Genomic DNA, 22,161 nt, shown 5'->3' with positions numbered 1-22,161 from the left:
CCGGCTCGGGCCCGAGCGGTCCTCGCCGCCGCCGGAGCGGGGCGCTGCGCCGCGCGCCGGGGCCGGAAATTCCCGCGGCCTGAGCGCCCGAGCCCCGGGCCGGCCGAGGCGCGGCGCCGCCTTCCCCCTCCCCGGGCCGGGCAGCCCGAGTGGGGGCGGGGGGCCGGGCGGTCGGCGCGTGCGAGCGGCCGCGGGGAGACCCTGCGCCCCGGCTCCGAGCCCCCGCCCCCTCGCCGTCTCCGCCTCCTTGCCTCACACACCCCCCGGGCCGCCCGAGCCCCAGGCCTTCCCGGCGCTGCTCCTCCTCCTCCTCCTCCTCCTCCTCCTCCTCCTCCTCCTCCTCCTCCTCGGCCGCAGCCACCGCCGCCGCCGCCTCCTCCTCCTCCTCCTCCTCGCACTCGCCCTCCGACCCGGGTCCTCCTGCAGCTCGCCGGCCTTGCTCCCTCCACGGCGAGTCCTGGTTCGCGGGGCGCGCGGTCCGCACGCACCCCGGCTCCCTGGGCCGCCTCTCCTCGCGGCCCGCCCTCGTCCCCGCTGCGGCCGCCGTCTGGGGAGGAGGATTGATGTCCCATCAGCATCATGCAGCCGCCGCCGAGGAAGGTGAGGGTGCAGTTTATTTTGGGGGGAGGGGGGCTTTTGTGGCTGGGGGGGGGCGGGGGTGGGGAGATGCGTCCCTGCAACGCGGCTCGGGCTCCCGCTGTGCCTCCTCCTCCCCTCCCGTGCTCCCCTCCGCCAGGGGCCGTGACCGCCGTTGCCTGGGACTTGTCACCCAGTTGCCTTTGGCTCCAGGCTCCGGGGTGAGCCTGTGAGGTGCCTTCCGACGCCGGAGCGGCCGGGGTTCGGTTGCCTTCCACCGCGCCGGCCAGCCCCCAGATGTTTCACCAGAGTTTCGGGCGTGCATGTGCGTGTGTGTGTGTGTGTGTGTGTGTGTGTGTGCGCGCGTGCCCGGGCGCGCGCCCGCGCTGCTCGCTGCAAAGTGCATTCTCGGGGCTGCGGCGAGGGGAGGCGTTGGGGGGGGGGCGCCCCAGCAGCTTTGCAGAGAGCCTTGTGCTTGGGGGATTGTTTAGTCTGCTCCAGGTTTGGGCTCTCCAGCCGCCGGTCGCCACCCTCGCTCGTTCGTACGTTTGCACGTTTGCACGTTTGCTGGGAATTGGTTTACTGCCCAACCTTAACGTTCGGCCTGCTTTTCCCACGGGGCGACCCAAGAGAAGTTGGAGGACACGTCCCCGTCGCCCCCCACCCCCGCCCCAAGGGCAAAGGAGAAATGAAGGGTTGACCGGTTCCCCCCTCTAGGCCCCCTTCTCCTGCCTCGCCGCTCCTCTGGCTTGGGGGCGAGGAAGCTGTGGCGCCTAGAACCGGCCAGTGCGTGGCGTGTGTGCCGCGATCTGGTCTCGGGTGACAGGGGTTGGGGTCGGGGCAGTGTCAGCAGCATCCCGGCGGCGCCTTAAGACCTTTCGGACCCCCTTTCACTGTCCCCATCCCCAGTTTTCCTTGGGGCTGTGCCTGTGCCCTTGTCTTTTGAATCCTGCAGATGGTTACTGACCGTCTCCCTGGGCGCCGGGTGGAGGCTTATTCTGTCCTCCCCTCGTGGGCAAACATTTGCTAAATGTCTAACTGACTCGTGTCAGCGCCCTCTTCTTTCTTTCCTAACCCGGGTTTCTCTAGTTAAAGGAGCCTCCTTTTTTTTTTCCACGCTCCTCCCCTCTCGCCCCTCTCATCCCTAAGCCGCTGGAGGCCGGAGAGGGGGACTCCAGGACCCCCCTATAAACTGGATGTCCGGGTCCAGCCTGGGTCCGGCCTGCCGAGACAGCGGCCAGCTTGCATTTGCTGTTCTCTCTGGGCCATTTGAAAGTAGAGCCGCCACGGGAACCAGCTTGCTGGGGTGACTTAAAAGCCCCACATATCCTGGAAGGTCACTTTTGCTATTTTTCCTTTGTGAGAAAGGGTTTGTGATTTGATGCTGCTGGCCAGGGGAGGGTATCATCTTGAAACGTGCTTTCTTGCAGCCATTATAGATTACTTTATGTAGTGGATTCATGCATTTATCCCATGATTGTGTCCGATCTGGTCCTTAAGCATACCCTTATCCCATCCAAGCTTTGCGCACCTCTTTAGGGCATTAATGCCTTTGCCTTCTTTTCTGGAAGAGAGATAGAGTGATTGTTAAAACTCTTAAGACTTCTGACCTTGTGTATGAAAGAGACCAACTGGCGGTTTATTTTGCATCCCTTCAATCTGTAGCTTTTGCCTAGTTTTTTCATTGACTGTCCTTTGTGTGTGTGTATGTGTGTGTGTGTGTGGGGGGGATGCAGAAAGTTGGGGCCACACGTGGCAATACTCAAGGGTTAATTCTGGCTCTGCACTTAGGAATCCCTCCTGACTGTGCTCATGCTCAGGACCATATGGGATGCTGGGGATCGAACCCTGATCAGCCCAAGGAAGGTTTCCTGTACATGGTATTATCTGTCCGGCCCCTCATTGACTATCTTTAATATTCACAACTAATAATGGATTTGTAGCCTTCAGGGAAGCTGTGAGCAAGATATTTGTTTATATAAGTATTAAGTTTAGATATTTTATTTTGGTTGTTTTTAAGGCCCTCATAAATATATGATACATTTTAGGTGAAGGTTACACAAGAACTGAAAAACATTCAAGTTGAGCAGATGACCAAACTTCAGGCCAAACATCAAGCAGAATGTGATTTGCTTGAAGATATGAGGTAAGGTTATAATGAATAGTTTGAGAACTTCTGTATCTCTGTTTCAAAGAACCTTTGAGTTACCAAGCCCCAGGAACTGATGATGGAATTTCCTTTTGGATTTCCTGCTTTAAGTCTGTTAGAACTTTGACTCAGCTAGAAATTATAACTGGAACTAACACAATGCAAACTATTTTTCATTTAATGGGGGAACTTACAGTGTACATATATTATTAAGAAAAAAATTAGGGCCTTAAAAGCTTGGCAGTCAAATTATAGCCACTGAAGTAGAAATTCTTATTTATATAAAATACCATATTTTGACATTTATCGACCTGAAGGATTTCATGCAGATTTAAAAACTGACTGTTTTGGTTAATGGTTAATATCTGGGACTGGTATAGTTTACCTCACATGTAAACACAACTTTGACAGTGTACTGGGACATTTATTTATTTGATCATTTAAGTTACCTGTTTATAATCAATATAACTAGAATTTAATACGTAAGACCGTTGTCAGTATATTTTTTTCCTCTATTGTCAGTTTTTAGCCACACCTGGCTATACTTAGGTGTTATTCCAGGTTCTGTGCTCAGGGATTACGCCTGGTGGTATTGGGGGAATCATATGTGGTGCTGGTCAATCGTATGCCAGGCAAGTGACTTAGGACCTGTATTTTCTTTATAGAGAAAAGTTGGAGTAATTATTGAAAGAAATGACATTTATCAACAATTCTGTAATGAAAACTGACAGTTCAATAAACATATTTGTAAAGCATAGAAGTTGATTTACAGGTTGAAACAAAGTGACTGCAATTCTTATTTTGTAGTAGTAATAGATTTATCAAATTAGGAATTAAGTCTATAAATCTTATCAGTTGCCTAGTTTTCCTGGAGAGTTCAACTTCTTCTAGGTTTCCTGTGAAAAGTTAATTGTATATTGTGTTTGAATAAGTGTCTGAGTAACTGAGTTTATTCCTAGTTCAAAGATTTTTTTTAAAGTTCCTATCTATCATATTTAATTTAGATACACATTATAAGTATTTCTATAGAATACCTATTTTTTCAGTTTTTGTTTAGTTTTGTTTCTGGGCGACACTTGGCTGTGCTCAGGATTTATTCCTAGTTGTGCTCAGAGGACCATATGTGGTGTCAGGGATTAAACCTGTTGTATAGCTTGCCACATACAAGGCAAGTACCTTAATTGCTGTAGCATCTCTCTGGCCTTCTTTCAGGGTGTTTGAAGCATATTAGTCTAATTGCATCTAATTGGGTATACCAAGATCTTTGCTTTCTGTTGGAAAAACTTTGTTTTTGTTTTTCTCGTGGTCATGAAGAAATTTTTAGCTAAGTATTTTCTATGCAAGATACTTGGAAGTCTTCATATTGTTAAAATTCAAGTTTTTGACACCTGTTTAATGAACTCGGCTCTTTTGAGAAATAGGGGCTATTCCCAGCAATGCTTGGGGTCCACTAAAACTACATCTAGAAGCATTGGGGGTGGGAGTGGCATGTGGCTGGTACTGGAGATCAAACATGGGCATGCTACATGAGCCATCTCCCTTGCTGTTTTTATAATTGTTTGTTTTAATAGAAAGCTGTAGATGAAGGAAGTAATGTCAGAAGCAGTTAAGAAAGGCAATTTAGTGTGCAAATGAAGACCCTCTGTGTCAATGGTCATTGAGGTTCGTTGCTTTTGTCTTTAATAAAACTTCTTGTTAGCAAGGCCAGAATTATAGTACAGTGGGTAGGGCACTTACCTACCATGTGGCTGATCTGGGTTTGATCCCTGAACATCCCATATGGTCCCCCAAGCACCACCAGGAGTAATTCCTGATCTCAGAGCCAGGAGTAGCCCGTGAGCATCTCTGGGTGTGGCACCCCCCCAAAAAAAAAAAAACCAAAAAAAATTGTTTGCATTCTTTACTCATTTCTCCTTTTGCTGGAGCATATGGTGAAATTAAGTCAAATGCTTCTGAATGTGTGTCCGGGCTCTGTCTCCTACTAGCTGTGTTGACATCTGGATATCAAGTGAACCTTTCTCAGCTTCATTTTTCTCAGTTGTGTAATGGAGCAGTAATGGTCTCTTAGTGAGCGTTTTCGAGCTGAAATAAAATCAGAGTGCTTTGGGATGTGGTATGCTAAGTTGATGGCTCAGTGTCAATGCCCTGTGGGGCCTGGGACCACTACCACCTCATTCATCTTTCCCTGTGGCTCCACTTCAGCACTTCTGATTTTCTAATTGCGCTCTCTGTTCCTGCCTTTGGTTATTCTCTTTGTTTCTTGGTTCTCATTAGCCAGCTTTTTTTTTTACCTGGCCAAGTTTGGTTCCCACAAAGTTTGCAAGTTTGTTCTCTGTAACAATGTCAATTTTATAGCCAGGGGCCAAGTCTTAAGTGGTTTTTGTATCTTTGTAACCTTTGTATAAGTTGGCAGAATTGTTACATGACTGTAGCTTGTTATATTGAAATGTACCTTGTTTATTTTTAGTGAGAAGTTTTATAAGCTTTTGTAGGGTTCAGAAATGGGTGATGGGTGATGTCTTTTGAATTTGTGTTATACTTTGATGCATGTGTATACTTTAGAGTGGGCTAACTGATTTAGTTTATCTGTATATATATTATATAAATAGAGAAATATTTCAAGGATAAATGTATTTTTATTTTAATGTAATTTCAATATATTCTTTTGAGTTAGTTGATGAATCCCTTTTTTTTTTTTTTGGGAGGGGGGGACACACCTGGGCTGCTCAGAGGTTACACCTGGCTCTGCTCTCAGTAATCACCCCTGGCAGTGCTGGGGGACCATATGGGATGCTGAGGATGATGCTCTTGTTGACCATCTGCAAGGCAAGTAAGTGCCTTACCTGCTGCACTATCCCTCTGACCCCTCCCCCTTTTTTGGGGGGAGGGGGTAGGAGGGCTTCCCACGCAGGAAGTCAAGGGGTCTCCTCCCTTGGATTCTCAGCCGGCTGGGCCTATGGATGCACTGCTGCTTGGGTCAGAAGGTGCCCACCCCCCTCCCCGGGTACTGTGGGCTTCCTTGAGCTGCACCTGGCAAAAATTGGGGACTCTTGGGAGAGTTATGTGCCTTATTAGCCCTGGTGCTATCTCTGGCCTCTTGGTGAATCATTTTGTTCCTGTATAGTTGTGATCAGATTCTCTGTTACTTCCTAAACATGAGTTTATTTTCTGATTTTCTTTTTTCTCTCTCCATGACGGTACTGAATTAGAAATAGAAAATTTCCCGCTTTCGGTATTTGGGATAACTTATGTTGCTTGAGAAGGGATGATAGTAGTTTGGCTTTTCTGATTTATCCTACCTAGCAAGTGGAATAACTTTTAAAACATTCTTTACAAGTCTCTCAATGTGTTAAAAAAAAATCTCCTATTTTCTTTGAGGGGGCAGGTGCACAGCTTGTAGTACTGATAGGCTCTTCCTGACTCTGCTCAAGAATGATCCCTGGCGGTGTCTTGGATCATTCTTGGGTCATGCGTGGAGCCTGGGATCCAACTAGGATTGGCTGCATGCAAAACAAGTGCGTTAGCCCCTGTGCTCTCTCTGGCCAGAATGTAACTTTATTGTAAAATACTTTGCCTTCTTTTTCTTTAACCATCCCCTTCCTTCCAGAAATACCATAAACAGCCCTCTTTCTTGTTGATGGCCCTCAACAAGTGTTGTTGTTAAGAATTCGCTTGACAGCTATGAATTCGCTTGACAGTGGACTGGAACACATGCTTTGCCTACAGGATCCCTGTACCACATAGTCACCCAGGAATGGGCCTGAGGACTGAGTTGGCAAGTGCCGCTGACCATCACCAAGCATTGGACACTAAGCAGTTGTTTTTTAAAAGAGTGCGAATTATTCTTTTTTCCCTTTCTTTGGGGGGGCCATACCCAGCTGTACTCGGGACTTATTCCTTGTTACAGGCTTATGGATCATTCCTAGTAGGGTTCAGGGTAACATAAGGAGTACCGGAGCTCGAACCCCAGCTGGCTGCGTGCAAGGCAAGTACCCTACCCACTGTGCTCTTGCTCTGGCCCCCATAATCCTGATTTATTTATTTATGTATTTAATTTTTGGGAGATCATGCCTGGTGGTGCTCAGGGCTTACTTCTGGTCCTGGGCTCAGGGATCACTTCTGTTGGGAATTGGGGGGCGGGGCACAGTTGAACCCCAGTTGGCTGTATGCAAGGCAAGAGCAAGAATATTAGATGTCCTATCTCTCTGGCCCTCATTGTACTGGTCTCTCTCTCTCTGGGTTTTTGTATGTTTGTTTGTTTCTGGGTTTTGGACCACACCTGCCAGTGCTTAATTAAGGCTTACTTCTGGCTCAGGGATCACTCCTGGCAGGCTCTGTAGACCATGTGGGCATTGAAGCAGGGTGGGCTGCTTGCAAAACAAATGCCCTATCTGCTTTCATTCTGGTTCTCTCTCTAGTTTAGTCACACCCAGAAGAGCTTAGGCTACTCCTGGCTCTGTGTTCAGGGCTCACTCTTGGGAGGTGCTGGGGATTAAACCAGGGTTGGCTCATGTGAAGGAAGTGACTGAACCTCATACTATCTCTCTGGGCCCTCCAGGTACTGGGGGTAGAAAGCTTGCAGTGGTGGGGGATTAGTTTCAGGACCTTGCACATGCTAGGCATGTGTTCTTACCACTTCAGCCACATCACTGGCCTTAGCTTTTCATTTTGTTTACAAATTTAAGTTTCTTGGGGGTGCTGGAGGCCGAATCCAGGGTTTCACATAGGCAAAACAAGTGCTTTGCCACTGAGCTACAACCCTCAGTTATTTTTTTTAAATTTTTATTTATTTATTTTTTTCAGTTATTTTTTTAAATTATTATTTTTTCCCCTTCTGGGGACCTTGACTGCCCTCAGTGTTTGGAGGGCATCAGGGATGAAGCTCTGGGTCTCACACTTGTCTGAGCCACTGACTTTTTCTTCCAATTTTTCTGGCTAGGATTTCTAACAGCCCAGCTGTCATGCTTTTTCCCTCCTTTTTTTCTGAGCAGTGGCCGGGTTTCAGCTCCTGACTTGGCACTTGCTAGGCAAGCACTTTAACTCAAGGCTGCCAATCTATATCCACGGCTCACTCGGGAATGTGGTTCAGTCAACACAAGTTGTAGTGCTGGTGTCTGTGTGTTGAAGCACTTGAGTCATCTTCCCTTCTGGCTGGAAATTGCAGAGGAAATGTCCTCATCACCTTGGCCTGTGTGGCCCCACCAGCATTTGAACTCATCACCTTAAGCATGATGGGGGAGCATTTAAAGGCTTTGAACTAGGGCCTTAGCTTTTTGTTCTTAATTAATAAACAAAACAACCCTCCCCCCTCAACAAAACAGACAGAAAAATTGTTAATACTTAAAAAAATTTTAAAAGGAATACCACAATGCATTAACTATAAATATGATTTTATGCTGGTTTATGGTCATTGCCTCCTTCTCTCCCTTTTCCACTCTGGAATTTGAGGGCCAGAGATCAATTATTATGAAGATTGTTCTCTTTGTTGTCTTTTTCCACAGTTCTCTTCTCCCAGGGATGCAGTTGGGAGCTGACATGCTGGGCTTAAAGTATGAGAAGGAATGATGACTTAGCTATTATTAATGAGGGACATTCCATGATGTAGGGAGGCTTTCTACTGAAGTGTTTCCTGTTGACTTTTGCTGTCAGCATTAGACAAACACGCTTTACTTTCTTTTTAGTTAGTTTTCCTCATTGCTTTTGTTTTAGTTTCTTCTCATTGCTTTATAAGGCTCTCCTCCCTCCTCCCCCCCTTTCTCCCTTCTTCCTCTCTCCCTCACTCTCCCCTTCTCCCCTCTCCTCCCCTCCTTACCCCTCCTCTTCCCTTTCCCTTTCCCCCTTTTTCCCTCATAGATGCAAGGTTAAGTGTCCTATTGCTGAGACACATCAGCCCACTAAAGCTACTTTTAAGCCTGTGTTTATTGTTTATTAGTGTTTGGTATTTAGTACTGTCTCCTCCTCCTCCTCCTCCTCCTCCTCCTCCTCCTCTTTTTTTTTTGTGGGGGGGGGGGTAGTTTTGGGCCACACCTGTGATACTGAGGGCCGACTCAATGCTTTGCTCAGGGATTACTCTTAACAGGGGTTTGGAGACCCTGTGGAGTTCCGGGCATCAGTCCTGGTTTAGCCCCATGCAAGGCAAATGACCTATCCACTGTGTTATCTCTCTGGTCCCAGTATTGTTTATTTTTATGATATGTCAATAAAGAAATTTCCTTGTAGGAACTCAGAATTTAGAGAACTACCTTCTTGGCAGACATTTTAAGGAGGTCATTATATAATATGGGAAAATCATAAATTTTATAGTACGTTGATAATAGCTATTACATTTGTTGATTTATTTTTGTGGTGTCAGGGCCACATTTGTTGATTTTTTTATAGATGAAAATGGAAACTGAGAGTAGGATTCACAGTTAGATGAGGTGAATTGTTTTTGTCAGACTTTATTACCGCGGCTGGAATGGTAGCACAGTGGGTAGGGCGTTTGCGTTGCACGAGGCTGGCCCAAGTTTGATTCCGAGCATCCCATATGGTCCCCCGAGCACCACCAGGAATAATTTCTGAGTGCAGAGTCAGGAGTAACCCCTGTGCATCGCCGGCTGTGACTCAAAAAGCAAAAAACAAACTTTATTACCAGTATACCAGTACACTTTCTCCTCATTTGTATTTCCAGGCTTTTATTTTTGGGGGAAGGGCAGTGGGGGGTCATATCTAGTGTGCTCAGGGGCTTCTCCCAGATTAGCCTTTGGGAACTGCTCTGGGTGGTACTTCGGGCCATGAGGCTCTGGGAATTGAATTTGGGTCCTGCATGCAAAGCATGTGCTCCATTTAAATATCTCCCTTACCATCTCCTAAACTTTTAACCTAGAAACTTGCCATGGGTACCAGTTTTTGACACATTTTGCCTTTCAGAAAAATACACTTAAATTAGTACATCCTTTCTTTTTTGTTTTTGGGTCACATTCAGCAGTGCATGGGACTTATTCCCAGCTCTGCACTCAGATGTCACCCCTGGCTGGCTCAGGGGACCATATGGGATGCTGGGGAGCAAACCTGGATTGGCCACATGCAAGGCTAGCACCCTACCCACTACTAATAGCATATATATATATATATATACACACACACACACACACACACATATGTATATATTGTACTTTGAGCTGTCAAAGTTTAATTTTTATTGCTTTTTTTTTGTCTCTAGACTCAAATTGCCCCCACAGTACTCAGGGGTTATTCTTGGCTCAACTCAGAGGTGAGCCCTGGCAGTACTTTGGGGATCATATGTGGTGCTGGGGATTCAAACCAGGATCATGGGCACACAAGACAAGTGCCTTACCTCCTGTCCTATCTCTTCAGCCCTGTCAAAATATTTTAAAGCTGGTCATACAAATCATACAAGTTCCAGCTGAGGCAAAGATATTCAGTTTCATCTCGGAGAAAACTGACATATGTTTTTTGCAAATATTCTAAAAAATTTAAAATGACTCCAAAGCACCTGGGTTTTCTTTGTCGCTTCCTGGAGATCTGGTGACCTCATGTAAGGATTGACTGCGTGTATGTTACCTCCTTTAAACTGTCACGCTAAGAGAATCAGGATCGGATTCTGAAAGCTGTTTGTAGTTGTAAGGAAGACCTTCTTTTCATTGTCTCAGAGATTGCTATGTCTAGAAAGGAACCTTGGAGGTAGTCTGAACTAGAAGGCTGTAAAAGACAGGTTTATGAGATGTAATGCAGATACCCTACAATTAACTCCTTTAAAGTGTATAAGTCAAGTGTTATTTAGTGTATTCATGGGGTTGTACAACCAACACAATTTAGCTTTAGAACATTTCTCTCCAACCCCCCAAAAAGAAATTCTGGGAGCCAGAGAGGTATCACAACTGGTAGGATGCTTGCTTTACATAAGGTTGACTCAGGTTTGATTTCTGGCACCACATATGGTCCCCCAATCCCCATTAGAAGTGATTCCTTCTGAGCACACAGTCAGGAGTAAGCCCTTAGCATAGCCAGGTGTGACCCAAAACCCCCACTGAAAATTTTTTTTTCCTTTTTTTTGAGTCACACTTGGCAGTGCACAGGGGTTACTCCTGGCTCTGCGCTCAGGAAGTACTCCTGGCGGTGCTTGGGGAACCATATGGGATGCTGGGAATCGAACCCGGGTTGGCTGCATGCAAGGCAAACGCCCTACCTGCTGTGCTGTTGCTCCAGCCCCTCCCCCCCACTGAAAAATTTTTAAGGGGCCAGAGCTGTAGTACAGTGGATGGGGCGCTACCTGTCATATGGCCAACCCAGATTCTATCTCTGCCACCCCATGTGATCCACTGAGCACTGCCAGGAATGATCCCTGAGTGCAGAGTCAGGAGTAAGCCCTGAGCAACACTGAGTATGGCCCAACAAAACTGAAACAGAAAAGAAAAAAAATAGAATTTCATACCAATAGCAATCACTTCTTATCCTTTTCTCTGTTCTTTAAAAAATTTTTTTTTTGTTTTTGGAGGCACATCTGGCAGTGCTCAGGGCTTACTCCTGGCTCTGTGCTCAGCAATGTGCCCCTGACAGTGCTCAGGGAACCATACGGGACACCAAGGATCAAACCCTGTTGGCTGCGTGCAAGGCAAACACCCTACCCACGGTACTATCGCTGTGGCCTGTGGCTCCTCATAACTTTTGATAGCCAAATAGTATTCATTCCATTGTATCTGATACGTCATTTTTATCATTTCATTTGTTTTTGGTCTATTATGATGAATAATGCCTCTGAACATTTGTGTACAAATTTTTATATAGAGACTTTTTTTTATTTATCCTGGGAATATGCTTAGTAGTGAAACTATTGGTCTAATAGCTGTATTTAACTTTTGTTGTTGATTTTTTTTTTGGGGTGCACACCAAGTGTCACAGGGGGGCTACTTTGAGTATGGTTCATGAATTGTTCCCAGAGGTGATAAGGGATCACGTAGTGTCATGGATGGCCCCAGGGCCCTCCCACATACAAAGCACACACTTAGCCCTTTGCCCAAGCTATCTTGCCTATGTTTAATTTTTTTTTAAAAATATTTTCATAAGTTGTTCACATTCATTGATTACATTTACTGTTTCACGCCAGTCTCAGCATTACACCTTCCCACCATCATTATTTTGAATTTTCCTACCACCATTCAAGCCTGCCGGCCAGGGGCAGATGCTAGATAATTTATTTTCTATTGCTTATTATGAATATCATGAGAGTTCGTGCAGCCATAAAAGCAGTCACATGCTTCTGGAATTCTAAAATTGTAAGTGGTCGGGGTCCAGAGACATCTCTGTAGGGAGCTAATCCATTTTGAGATTCATTTGGGAGTCTCTGGATCAAGGCGGTTGATGTGCTGAGATGGCGTCAGGAGACAGTTCGTGGGCATGACAGCCAGGACCCCAAGCGGGCGGGGAGATGGGAAGCGACAGCCTGTCTCTGCTGCCACCATGTGACCTGGAGTCTGAGTCCCTGAACGCATGTACCTGGGTTCTTCTTCTGGAAGCTTGTGGCCATCGGGGTTTCATCTGGAGTGGGCAGAGGGGGCACACCCGCTCTATCTGAGGTGCCCCAGTGGAATTGACGCCATATGGGGTCCAGAGAGATCTCCGGTGAGCTGCTGTCTTCCAGGATTCACTGCTGTGTCTCTGGATCACGGCCATCGATGCACTGAGATCTATGTTAAACTTATTGAGGAAGTTTCAAACTGTCTTCCAAAGATGATTGCATTCATTGATTTAATTTGTAAAGATGTTATCTGTTTTGTAATGTCTTGTTTTCTCTCCTTGTTGCGATTGTTGCAACAGCCAGGCAGGGTCCCATATTCTTGGTTTTCTGATGCCCCTGGGGGTCGCATATCAAGTTGCTGTGCTCACATATCCTGGCCGAGCCTTGGGGATTGCACACCCTCTGCTGTAGTGTGTGTGGGGTCCCTGACAGTGGAGATGCCTGTACCTCGATTGGTGCCCGTGCTTAGCACCTGGAGTTGAACTCGGTGTCTCCCATTTGCACAGTAGGTGCCTTTTGTGTCTGAGTCAGCCCCGGGCTCTGAGCTGTTTACAGTCTCAGGATACTGGACAGAAACTCCTGTTCCTCCAGGTCCTCGCCCTGTGTGTTTGACTAGGTCCATTCTAGGTGGTATAAAGTGGTATCTTCGAGGGGCTTTGCATTTCCCCAACAGCTTGTGATGTTGAACGCTTCAGATATGCTTATTGGCCTCTGGATCATCTCTGGAGAAGTGTCTTGAGCCCTTCTGCCCCTCTGCCTGCCCCCCTCATTCCCTTTCCTTTGTTGTGGTGAGCTGGGATGGCGTCTTTCTCTGTGCTCGTGTACATTCTGGCTCGGGCGCTGCCCAGGGCTTGCATTTTCTGGTTATGGTGCCCACACACATGCCTGCCAGGGGCTCTGCTGTGGCTGGGAATGATTCATAGCATTGAGGGTCAATACACTGCAGAGCTGCCAGGTGGGAAGCAGTGGGGCCCGGTGCATGCAGGTGGCACTGAGGGTTGAACTCAGGCCTTATGGTTGTAAGAAGTGATCCCTGAGTGAGTGAGCCCTGGGCTCTGCCCATTTTTATTTATTTGCTTAGGTTTGCTTTTAATTTTTTTAAAAAAAATATTTACTTTGTAATGTGGTGCTCGGGATTGAACCCAGGGCCTCATACATGTGAGGCAAGTAAATGCACTTCTAATAAACTATATCCTATCCCCAACCCTCCACCTTGTCTGGAGCGATAGCACAGTGGGTAGGGTGTGTGCCTTGCATGCAGCCAACATGGCTGACCCGAGTTCGATTCCTCTGCCCCTCTCGGAGAGCCTGGCAAGCTACCGAGAGTATCTCGGCCGCATGGCAGAGCCTGGCAAACTACCCGTGACGTATTCAATATGCCAAACACAGTAACAACAAAGTCTCACAATGGAGATGTTACTGGGCCCGCTCGAGAAAATCGATGAACAACGGGAGGACAGTGACAGTGACAGTAACTCTCCATCTACTTTTTTTTTTGGGGGGGTGGCGCTATACCCGGCAGTGCTGAGGGTTTTATTCTTGGCTTAGTGCTCAGGAGCAGGCTCGGGAAACTATATTGGGTGCAAGGCAAGTGCCCTACCTGCTGTATTATTGCCCCAGTAGCTCCACCTACTTTTAAACTGGGTTATTTGTCCTACTGAGTTGAGAGAGAGCTCTCTCTCTCTGTCTCTCTCTCTCTCTGTATTTGTGTGTGTATGTGTGTATATATATATATATATATAAGCCATATAATTGTAAATGTACTGTTTGTTAAGAATCACTTGTGGTGATTCTTAATATGTTTTTGATCTTAAGAACAACTGAAGTGGTGGGAAGAATAGGGTATTTGAAAGTAGACCATAGATTGAAGCCCAGCTTTGAAACTTATTAGCTGGGTAATACTAGGTATGTCATTAAGGTTCTCAGAGCCTGCTATTTCGTCGAGGTAAAACCCTACCTTTTTGTTTCTCTGGGATGTGTGAAATGCCAAGCATGGTAAGTATTCAGCATTGGTAGTTAAAATTATTATTGGACTTTGAAGGCAGGGAAGAATGTTGTCTTAGTCAAGATAACACAGGAAGTTATTCTGTTTCATTAGTTCCAAGAACTATTTTTTTTATTCTTCCATTTCTGAAATCCAGAACCATTTTAAGATTGTTTTTGGCCAGGATACTGTTGTCATTGTGTCTGCATGCATAATGCTTGCAGAATAGGCATCAGAATTCCTGGAAGAAAATCCTAGAGACGCTCATTGGGATATAAATGTTGGATTACTTGGGTGTTTGATGGCACAGAGGAGATGGTATATGGTGAAGCCAACATGGGGTTTGATGACTGATTCCAAAAAGTGACTCCAAAGAGCTAGACTCTGAATGTGATCAGTTTATGCATCAGTTTGTTTTTTCATCTTTTCAAAAGTCATGCACAAGAATAATATATATCCCAAGGAGGAGGGGATATCTTTTGGGGGGAGGGGGCAGTGCTTAGGGGTTATTCTTGGCTCAGTACTTGGGGGGTGGTGTCATTCCTGTCAGTACTCAGGAACCATGTGGTTCTGGGGATTGAATCTGGGCCTCCTGCATGCAAAGCATGCGCCTGGCATATAGGGCCATCTCTCTGCTTCCCCACTCCTTTTAAATTTAGAATCTTAGAGCAAGAGTATGTTTTTATATTTGCCATCTAGACTAATAGGCCAGTGTCTTCTTTCACATTCTCCCCAGGAACAGGTCAGTATCTTGCCACTCGGGGGAAGTGGTGGTACAGGGCTCCTCAGGCAATCTTGGTTTTGTTGATCTGCTTTTAACTTCTCACGTTAAAGCATTAATAGGTAGTAAAGTATAAAGTATAAAGTATAGTTGAAAGCTGAGAAGAACAATTAAGAGCTAGGATTACTACTAGCTGAATAACTTACCCCTTAATAATTGAGAAATGGCAGTCTCTCCCCTCTTCCTTTCCCTCTCTCTCTCTCTTTCCCTCTCTCTCTCTCTCCCTCCCCCTCTCCCTCCCCCTCTCCCTCCCCCTCTCCCTCTCCCTCTTCTTCCTCTCTCTCCTCCCAAGGGGTGCTCAGAGGCCACTCTCAGTAATACTTTAGTAACAGGACTGGATGATCACTCCTGGCAATGCTTGGGGGACCATATGGGATGCCAGGGATGGAACTTGGGTTGGCCATCAGAAAAACAGTTGGCAAGATATTGACCCAGGCAAACACCCAACCTACTGTACTTGTCTCTCCGGCCACTGAATACTTGACCCGGTAGTGTGATGCTGCCTGCGTCCCAGGTGCAGGTGGCAAGGGAGCCACCCCACCAGAGTCATACCCACTGGTGCATGGGAGTGGGAGTCCTGGGGTGCCTTGTGCACGTGAGGCCTGTACTCCCGCCCTTTGGCCTGGTTTATACTTGAAAGTATCAAGTATGAAGCTGTCTGCTGGAGGAACTTACTGTTCAGAGCAAGTTGGATGTCACTCTGTATTGTTGGTGTTTGCCTTCAGGAAGGATTGGCTGCACCTGTGGGCGTACGCTGGCGTCTGGTGTGTGCTGCGCTTTTGTCAGTGTGGAGTTCAGGAGCTTGGCTCCGCGACTAGTCACCTGCACCCTGTTCCCGTGCTCAGCCTGTCCCTGATGTTAGTCAGGTGCGACTTCAGAGAGCTGATATTTGTGCTTCATTTTATTTCATTGTTGAAATGTTTCTCAGTCACGCTTTATTTTAACATTCCATTTGATCTCCTTTTTGGCATTCATGTATGAATCTCTTGTCATCCAGATGTTTTCTGTTTGTGAACATTGAAATAATCCCAACTCGAAAAGGTTATTTCTGGTATTATGAAGAGTGTCCATGGGGAACAATTGGGAATGTGTATCCTTTGATTATATTTTATTGGTATTTTTTTTTTCCTGGAGGCTGGAAAATGGAAGTTAGAGGCAGAGACTTTGCTTTTTTATTTATTTTTATTTTTTTTGGTTTGTTTGTTTGCTTAACGTGTACATTGTTTTATATTTTTTTACTTTTTGGTATGTTTTTAATTTTTATCTAAGTGAATTTTACCTGCTCTCAAAACAAAAGCATTGGTAAACATTTTGTTGCATAACAATACAACAAAATTGTAAACATAAAAATTTGAAAAGAATGTGTTAGTGCCAAAGTGTCACTTTTGACTTTTAATGAGTTTTTGTAAAAGTATTTTTATCAGCAGACTTTGCAGTTCATTTTTGACATGGACAGATAAGAATGTTTGATTTATAAACTTTATAAAAATGATCTCCAGCTGATTATAGTTCAGAGTCAGGCAAACAGTCACTTTACAAAGTTACACTCAAGTCTTTCTGCTTTGGGAAATTCTTTTGTCCTCCAACAGGTAGACATACTAGGTAGGTAGGTTCATATCTGGCCTCACATTTTATTTTAGCTAACTCTGTTCAAGGGCTTTACCTCACCACCATCTTCTAAGACATTGTTTCTGTGGTAAAATGTATTATGCATTATCAGCCAACTTTTCCCCTTGAACAATGGCTTTATTTGTTTTATTTAGGGGTATTTTATGTAATAGTTCTCTGTGCTGTTTTGATATTGTTAGTGTTCCATTTTCTTTTGTAATTTTACATATGTCTTTTTTGTACTTTCAAGTGGTTGTTCTGGGTATTGTACCCTTGGCCTCTACTTTGCCCCTATGTATCAGACTTGTGCATAAGTCGAATCTCAATCACTCCCTCCCATACCTTGTGCTGCAGACTCTAAGCTTCAGTAGTATTTCATCCTCATTTTTGGAAGACACCATTGCTGGATATAGAACTCTGGGTTGACTCTTGGTCACTCCATTGCCTTTGGGTCTTCACTGTTCCCGATGAGCTGTTTTTAAAAACGTATTTTTCCTCCTCCATCCATATAACTTGTCTTTTCCTCTGCTTATTTTTCTCCCCTTTATCTTTAGTTTTCTGCATTTTGAGCGATGTTACTAGTTGTACCATTACCTTTGTAATGATCACGCTTGGGGCTTGATCATTAGAGCTTCTTGATCCATAGGTGATATTTTCAATACACTTGGGAATTTGGGGGCCTTTATATCTTTGAATATTTTCCCTGTCTCATGTACCTTTTCTCCCTTAATGTATTTTTGGGACTCCAAGTTATACATTATGCTACCTCAGTTATGTTGATTTGTTTTCTAGCGCAATGATTCTTCTGTACTTTTAATCTACCTTTAATTCCACTTAGTAAAGTTTGAATATTTTTCTGTTATACTTTTAAGTGCTTGAGCATATTTTCCGTAGCTGTTTTAAAGCTCTCTTGTTTTTCTTTTTGTACGATACCTGGAGGTGCTTAGGGCTAACTTCCAGGGATCAGTCCTGGTGGTGCTCGGAGAAGCATATGTGGAGCATATGGGGTGCTGGATCTCGGGTCGGCTGCGTGCAAGTCAAAGCATCTTGCCCACTGTTTCGTCTCTCTGGCCCTGTTTTAAAACTCTTGCCTTTTGCGGGCCAGAGCGATAGTACAGGGGGTAGCGTGTTTATCTTGCACACAGCTGATCTGGGTTGGATCCCTGGCATCCAATATGTTCCCCCAAGCACTACCAGGAGTAGTTCCTGAGTGCAGAGCCAAGAGTGACCTCTGAGCACTGCCAAATGTGGCCCCATAACCAAAGAACCAAACCAAACCAAAACAAACAAAAAACCCAACCCCCACGCCAAACCCTCTTGCCTATTGCTTTTGATTTTGTAAACATTATTATTAATATTGTAAACATTATAGACCAGGTTATCTGTTGGTCTGTTTATATCCCATCATGGATCAGCCTTTCTTGCTTTTTCTGCTTATCTGTACTTTTTATTTGTGAATATTATAGGTGACAGTTACGTTGTCATTCTCTCAAGAGTTTGAGTGTTGTTCTGGCAGACATAAAAAAGAAAATCCCTTTTTTGCTTGTGTCTGGGACATACCCACTGGTGCTGAGTGATTCCTTCTGATTTGGTTCTGGGGGGGGGGGTTGTCACTCCTGATGCTGCTGGGGACCAAAGTAGTGCTTGGGATTGAACCTGGGCCTCTGACATGCAATGCATGTGCTCCAGCCCTATCTCTCTGTCACTTGTGTGTGTGTGTGTGTGTGTGCGCGCGCGCGCCCATGTGGGCACGTGTCCGCACATACTCAGCCTTGGCTGAGGGGCTTCTCCAGATTTGGTGCTCAGGGGTCAGTTCCAGTGTTGCTTAATCTCATACAGTTCTGGGGATAAACCAGGGCTCCTGCACGCAGAGTATATACTCCAACCTCTGAGATATAGCTTTACTTTCTTTATTGTTTGTTCAAATTAATTTTTACTTAAAATCTTTCTTCCTTCTCTCCATTGTTGCTGCTGTTTAAATGACTTGAGGTTGCTGCCGGCAAAACTTGAACACTGGGTCCTGATCCTGGCTGGTTGGGCAGCTTCAGACTTGATTGCTGTGCTTGCGTCATACTCCTAGTTGCTGGACATGCTTGGGGCCACACACTTTTATTGTGAAAGGGCAGAGCCTGCCAGGATCTCACTCGTTATGTGGGAAGTCCCGGGGACTGAACTTGAGACCTCATGCCTGCAAGGCAGGTGCTCTGCCGCTGGGCTGGCCTCAACCCTTACTAACATTGTTTTGCTCTTTGTCTTTTCTTTTTTTTAAATGTCATGCTAAAATCTGTCCAGGATTTCTTCTTTATTCGCTCGAGTATGACCTTTCTGAAGTTGCAGCTTGAGTGTCCAGGGTCTATAGACCTGTCCCACTCTGGCCGAACTGAAATTCCAGCGTCTCCCAGCAGTGTGCTGCCCCTGGTATCTGTCCAGAGGTGATTCTGCTTGATCCAGTCTCTCCTGGCACTTGTAGCCCAGAATTCAGCCTCACCCCCACCTCTATGGTTCCCCTGTGCAGCTATCTGGGGTGCCCTTTGACCGGTGCCCTGCATTAGAAATTCTAGCTATTCCAGTATCGCAGAGTTCCTATCTCTGCATTTTAAGTCAGTGAGATAATCATAACTGATTTAGGCTCCACTGCCCTGTGTCGCTGCTGGGCAGAAAGCCAGCATGAATGCGGTGCACACCTTCTGTGCTGGCCACGATTCCGGCCCGTACCTGCAACGGGAGGGGCGAGTATTCTGTCCCGGTGTATAGATGTCACTGGAGGGCCAGCCTGGTACCAGTGAGTTACTTTTCCAGGGCTTGAGGGATTAGGGTTACACATGGTGTTTTGGGGGTTGTGCGGGAGAAAGAGCATGTGAAATAGCACACTGAACTTGGGGCCTGGTCCACACAGAGGGCATGCACTCCCGCCCCTTTCCCCCCCATATGTGCACATGTTAATCCTCTGCTTTCAGATACAGATGTTTGGATAATCCATATGTAAATGTAGGTTTGCTTGTAGCCCAGGAATTTCTTCCACAGCCTTACTAAGATCTAATTCGTATCCTGTATGACTTGTTTGTGTATAATTTGGGCTGGGGGTGTGGCTGAGGTGGCAGAGCACACGCCTGTGTAAGGCCCTAGGTTCAGTCGCTGGTACCCTCCCCCTGCAGCAGCTGGTAGACCCCACACCCCAGCACCCCAGCACAAGAAGGTAAAATGTCATTCAGTAGCTTTTACTTTACTTTCAAAATTTTGCATCCATTATTACAATCAGTGTCAGAACATTTTTTATTATCACAAAAATAGAGCTGGACCCCTGAGCCACTGACCTCTTCCGCCCATTTACCTGTCCTTAGCAACCGCTCATCTACTGTCTGTAGGTTCACTTGTTCTGAACATTGCATGTAAATGGGACCATACATGCGCTCTGTGCTCTGTCAACCCTGGCTTTTTTTACGTAGCAGGACGTTTACATGGGTAATCCCTATTACAGCACCTACCACCACTTTATTCCTTTTTTTTTTTAAGCTGCTAAATACTCTTGTTATTTGTATATACCACATTTTATCAGTTCATTCATCATCAGGCCTTACCTGCTCTGCTGTGTCTCCAGTCCCTCAGGGGGTTATTTGGCAGAGCCTGGCAAGCTCCCCGTGACGTACTCGATATGCCAAACACAGTAACAACAAGTCTCATGATGGAGACGTTACTGGGCCCGCTCAAGCAGTGACTGCCATGTCCAGGAATTATAGACAGAATATTTAGTTTCAAGAATGAATGGATTTCACAGAAGAACTGTGAGATTCTGTGCTTCGTCCATCTTTCAGTCTAGCTGATTAGGGCAGGAGTAGAAGAAGACCCGGCTGGAGACCCAGGCTCTGGAGTTCATTGTTTCTGCAGATCTATGATTACCAAAGAATTGTGTGAAAGACTGGACTCTTGGGACTAGCCTGGCTATTTCGATAATTTTATCTGGGGTTTGGATTATAAATGTCAGTCACAGATGCCTTTTTCATTGTAAGTTAAGACCAGACAGTTTTGTGGTTAATAGGAGGAGTATATAAACTCTTGGAATAGAAGTACACTTTGGGAATAAAAAACTGCCTTGAAATTCAGCCAGTTTTTTTCCTGACTGCATAATTATATTTATTTTCAATGTTTTGACAATGTACCTAAAATAATGTACCTAAAATAAAATGAAATATGTTCTACAAATAGCTTAGAATAATTTTGTTTATTATTATTTTGGGGGGGGGCATGATTTCAAAGGAATGTATGTTTCATTTAAGATGATCAGATTATTGAATGTCTCCTGGTTTCCTGGGAAATAAACCTTGGAATTTAAAATGAATGTTAACTATCATATAATCGTAGATGAAATCATTTAAAGTCATGGTGCTCAAAAGTAAACTTGATGAGCTGGAGAGATAATAGAGCGAGTAAGGCATTTGCCTTACATGTAGCTGGCCTATCTGGTTTCTGTCCCTGGCACCCCATGTGATCCCCTGAGCCTGCCAGGAGTGATCCCTGAGTGCAGAGCCAGGAGTAAGTCCTAAGAACTGCCAGATGTGGCCACACACACACACACACACACACACACACACACACACACGATTGTGGATCTCCTGACAAGACGATTTTGGAAATTTGTTTAAAATTGATAAATCTTACTAGAAAATAATTTTCTCTTGAAAATAAAGGTTTTGCAAATCCACAATAAACGTAATAGTGGTGAGAAAACTAGAAGCCTTCCCTCTAAGAACAGGACCAAGACAAGGTTGCCCATTCTTGCCACTTCTGTTCAGTATAATACTGGAAGCTCTTGCCATAGAAATTAGGTAAGAACACACCCGCGAGGGGAAAAGGCAGCTCAGATAGAGAAGGGAGCACCAAATAAAGGGTGTTGAGAGGATCCTCCCAGGATGGATGCATGCTGAGAGTAGACTATAGACCGAACATGATTAACACTCAGTGCCTCTTTTGCAAACCACAGCACCCAAAAGGAGAGAGAGAACAAAAGGGAATGCCCTGCCACAGAGGCAGGGTGGGATGGGGGGTTGGGGGGTGGGAGGGATACTGGGATCAGTGGTAGTGGAGAATGGGCACTGGTGGAGGGATGGGTATTCAATCATTGTATAAATGAAACCCAAGCACAAAAATTTGTAAGTCTACAACTGTACCTCATGGTGTTTCACTAATAAAAATTTAAAAAAAAAAGAAATTAGGCAAGAAGAGATATTAAGGGTATCCAGACAGGAAAAGAAGTCGTCAAGCTCTCTCCATTTATGAATGACAGGATACTATACTTAGAAAGCCCTAGAGTCTGTACAAAAACTCCTAGAAACAGTAGATAGTAAATTGGCAGGCTACAAAATTAACATGCAAAAGTCAGTGGCTTTTCTGTATACAATTAATGGCATAGAAGAGAGAGAAATAAAAAAAAATCCCCTTTACAACTATGCCTCAGAAAATCTAGTACTGCTCAACTTAACAAAAACAGATGAAAGATCTATACAAAGAAAACTAAAAAATACTACTGCAAGAAATAAAGGAGTATACCA

The 22,161-nt window shown here is 45.3% G+C and overlaps 1 protein-coding gene across 3 annotated transcripts in view; it reads left to right on the top strand.

Moving 5' to 3' along the window:
- Window positions 1–322: 322 nt before the first annotated feature.
- The window catches only part of FCHSD2 (FCH and double SH3 domains 2), a 365,756-nt gene continuing 343,917 nt past the window's right edge, over window positions 323–22,161 (top strand). For all 3 annotated transcript variants that reach the window (XM_056116009.1, XM_056116008.1, XM_056116010.1), the window contains exons 1-2: window positions 323–600; window positions 2,625–2,722. In XM_056116009.1, coding sequence (XP_055971984.1) covers window positions 580–600; window positions 2,625–2,722 — 119 coding nt within the window. In that variant the 5' untranslated portion in view covers window positions 323–579. The remainder of the gene's footprint in view (window positions 601–2,624; window positions 2,723–22,161) is intronic.

This window comes from Sorex fumeus, unplaced genomic scaffold (assembly GCF_029834395.1).
Source record: "Sorex fumeus unplaced genomic scaffold, SorFum_2.1 ptg000030l, whole genome shotgun sequence".
NCBI lineage: Eukaryota > Metazoa > Chordata > Mammalia > Eulipotyphla > Soricidae > Sorex > Sorex fumeus.
This window is presented reverse-complemented; position numbering and strand designations above follow the sequence as displayed.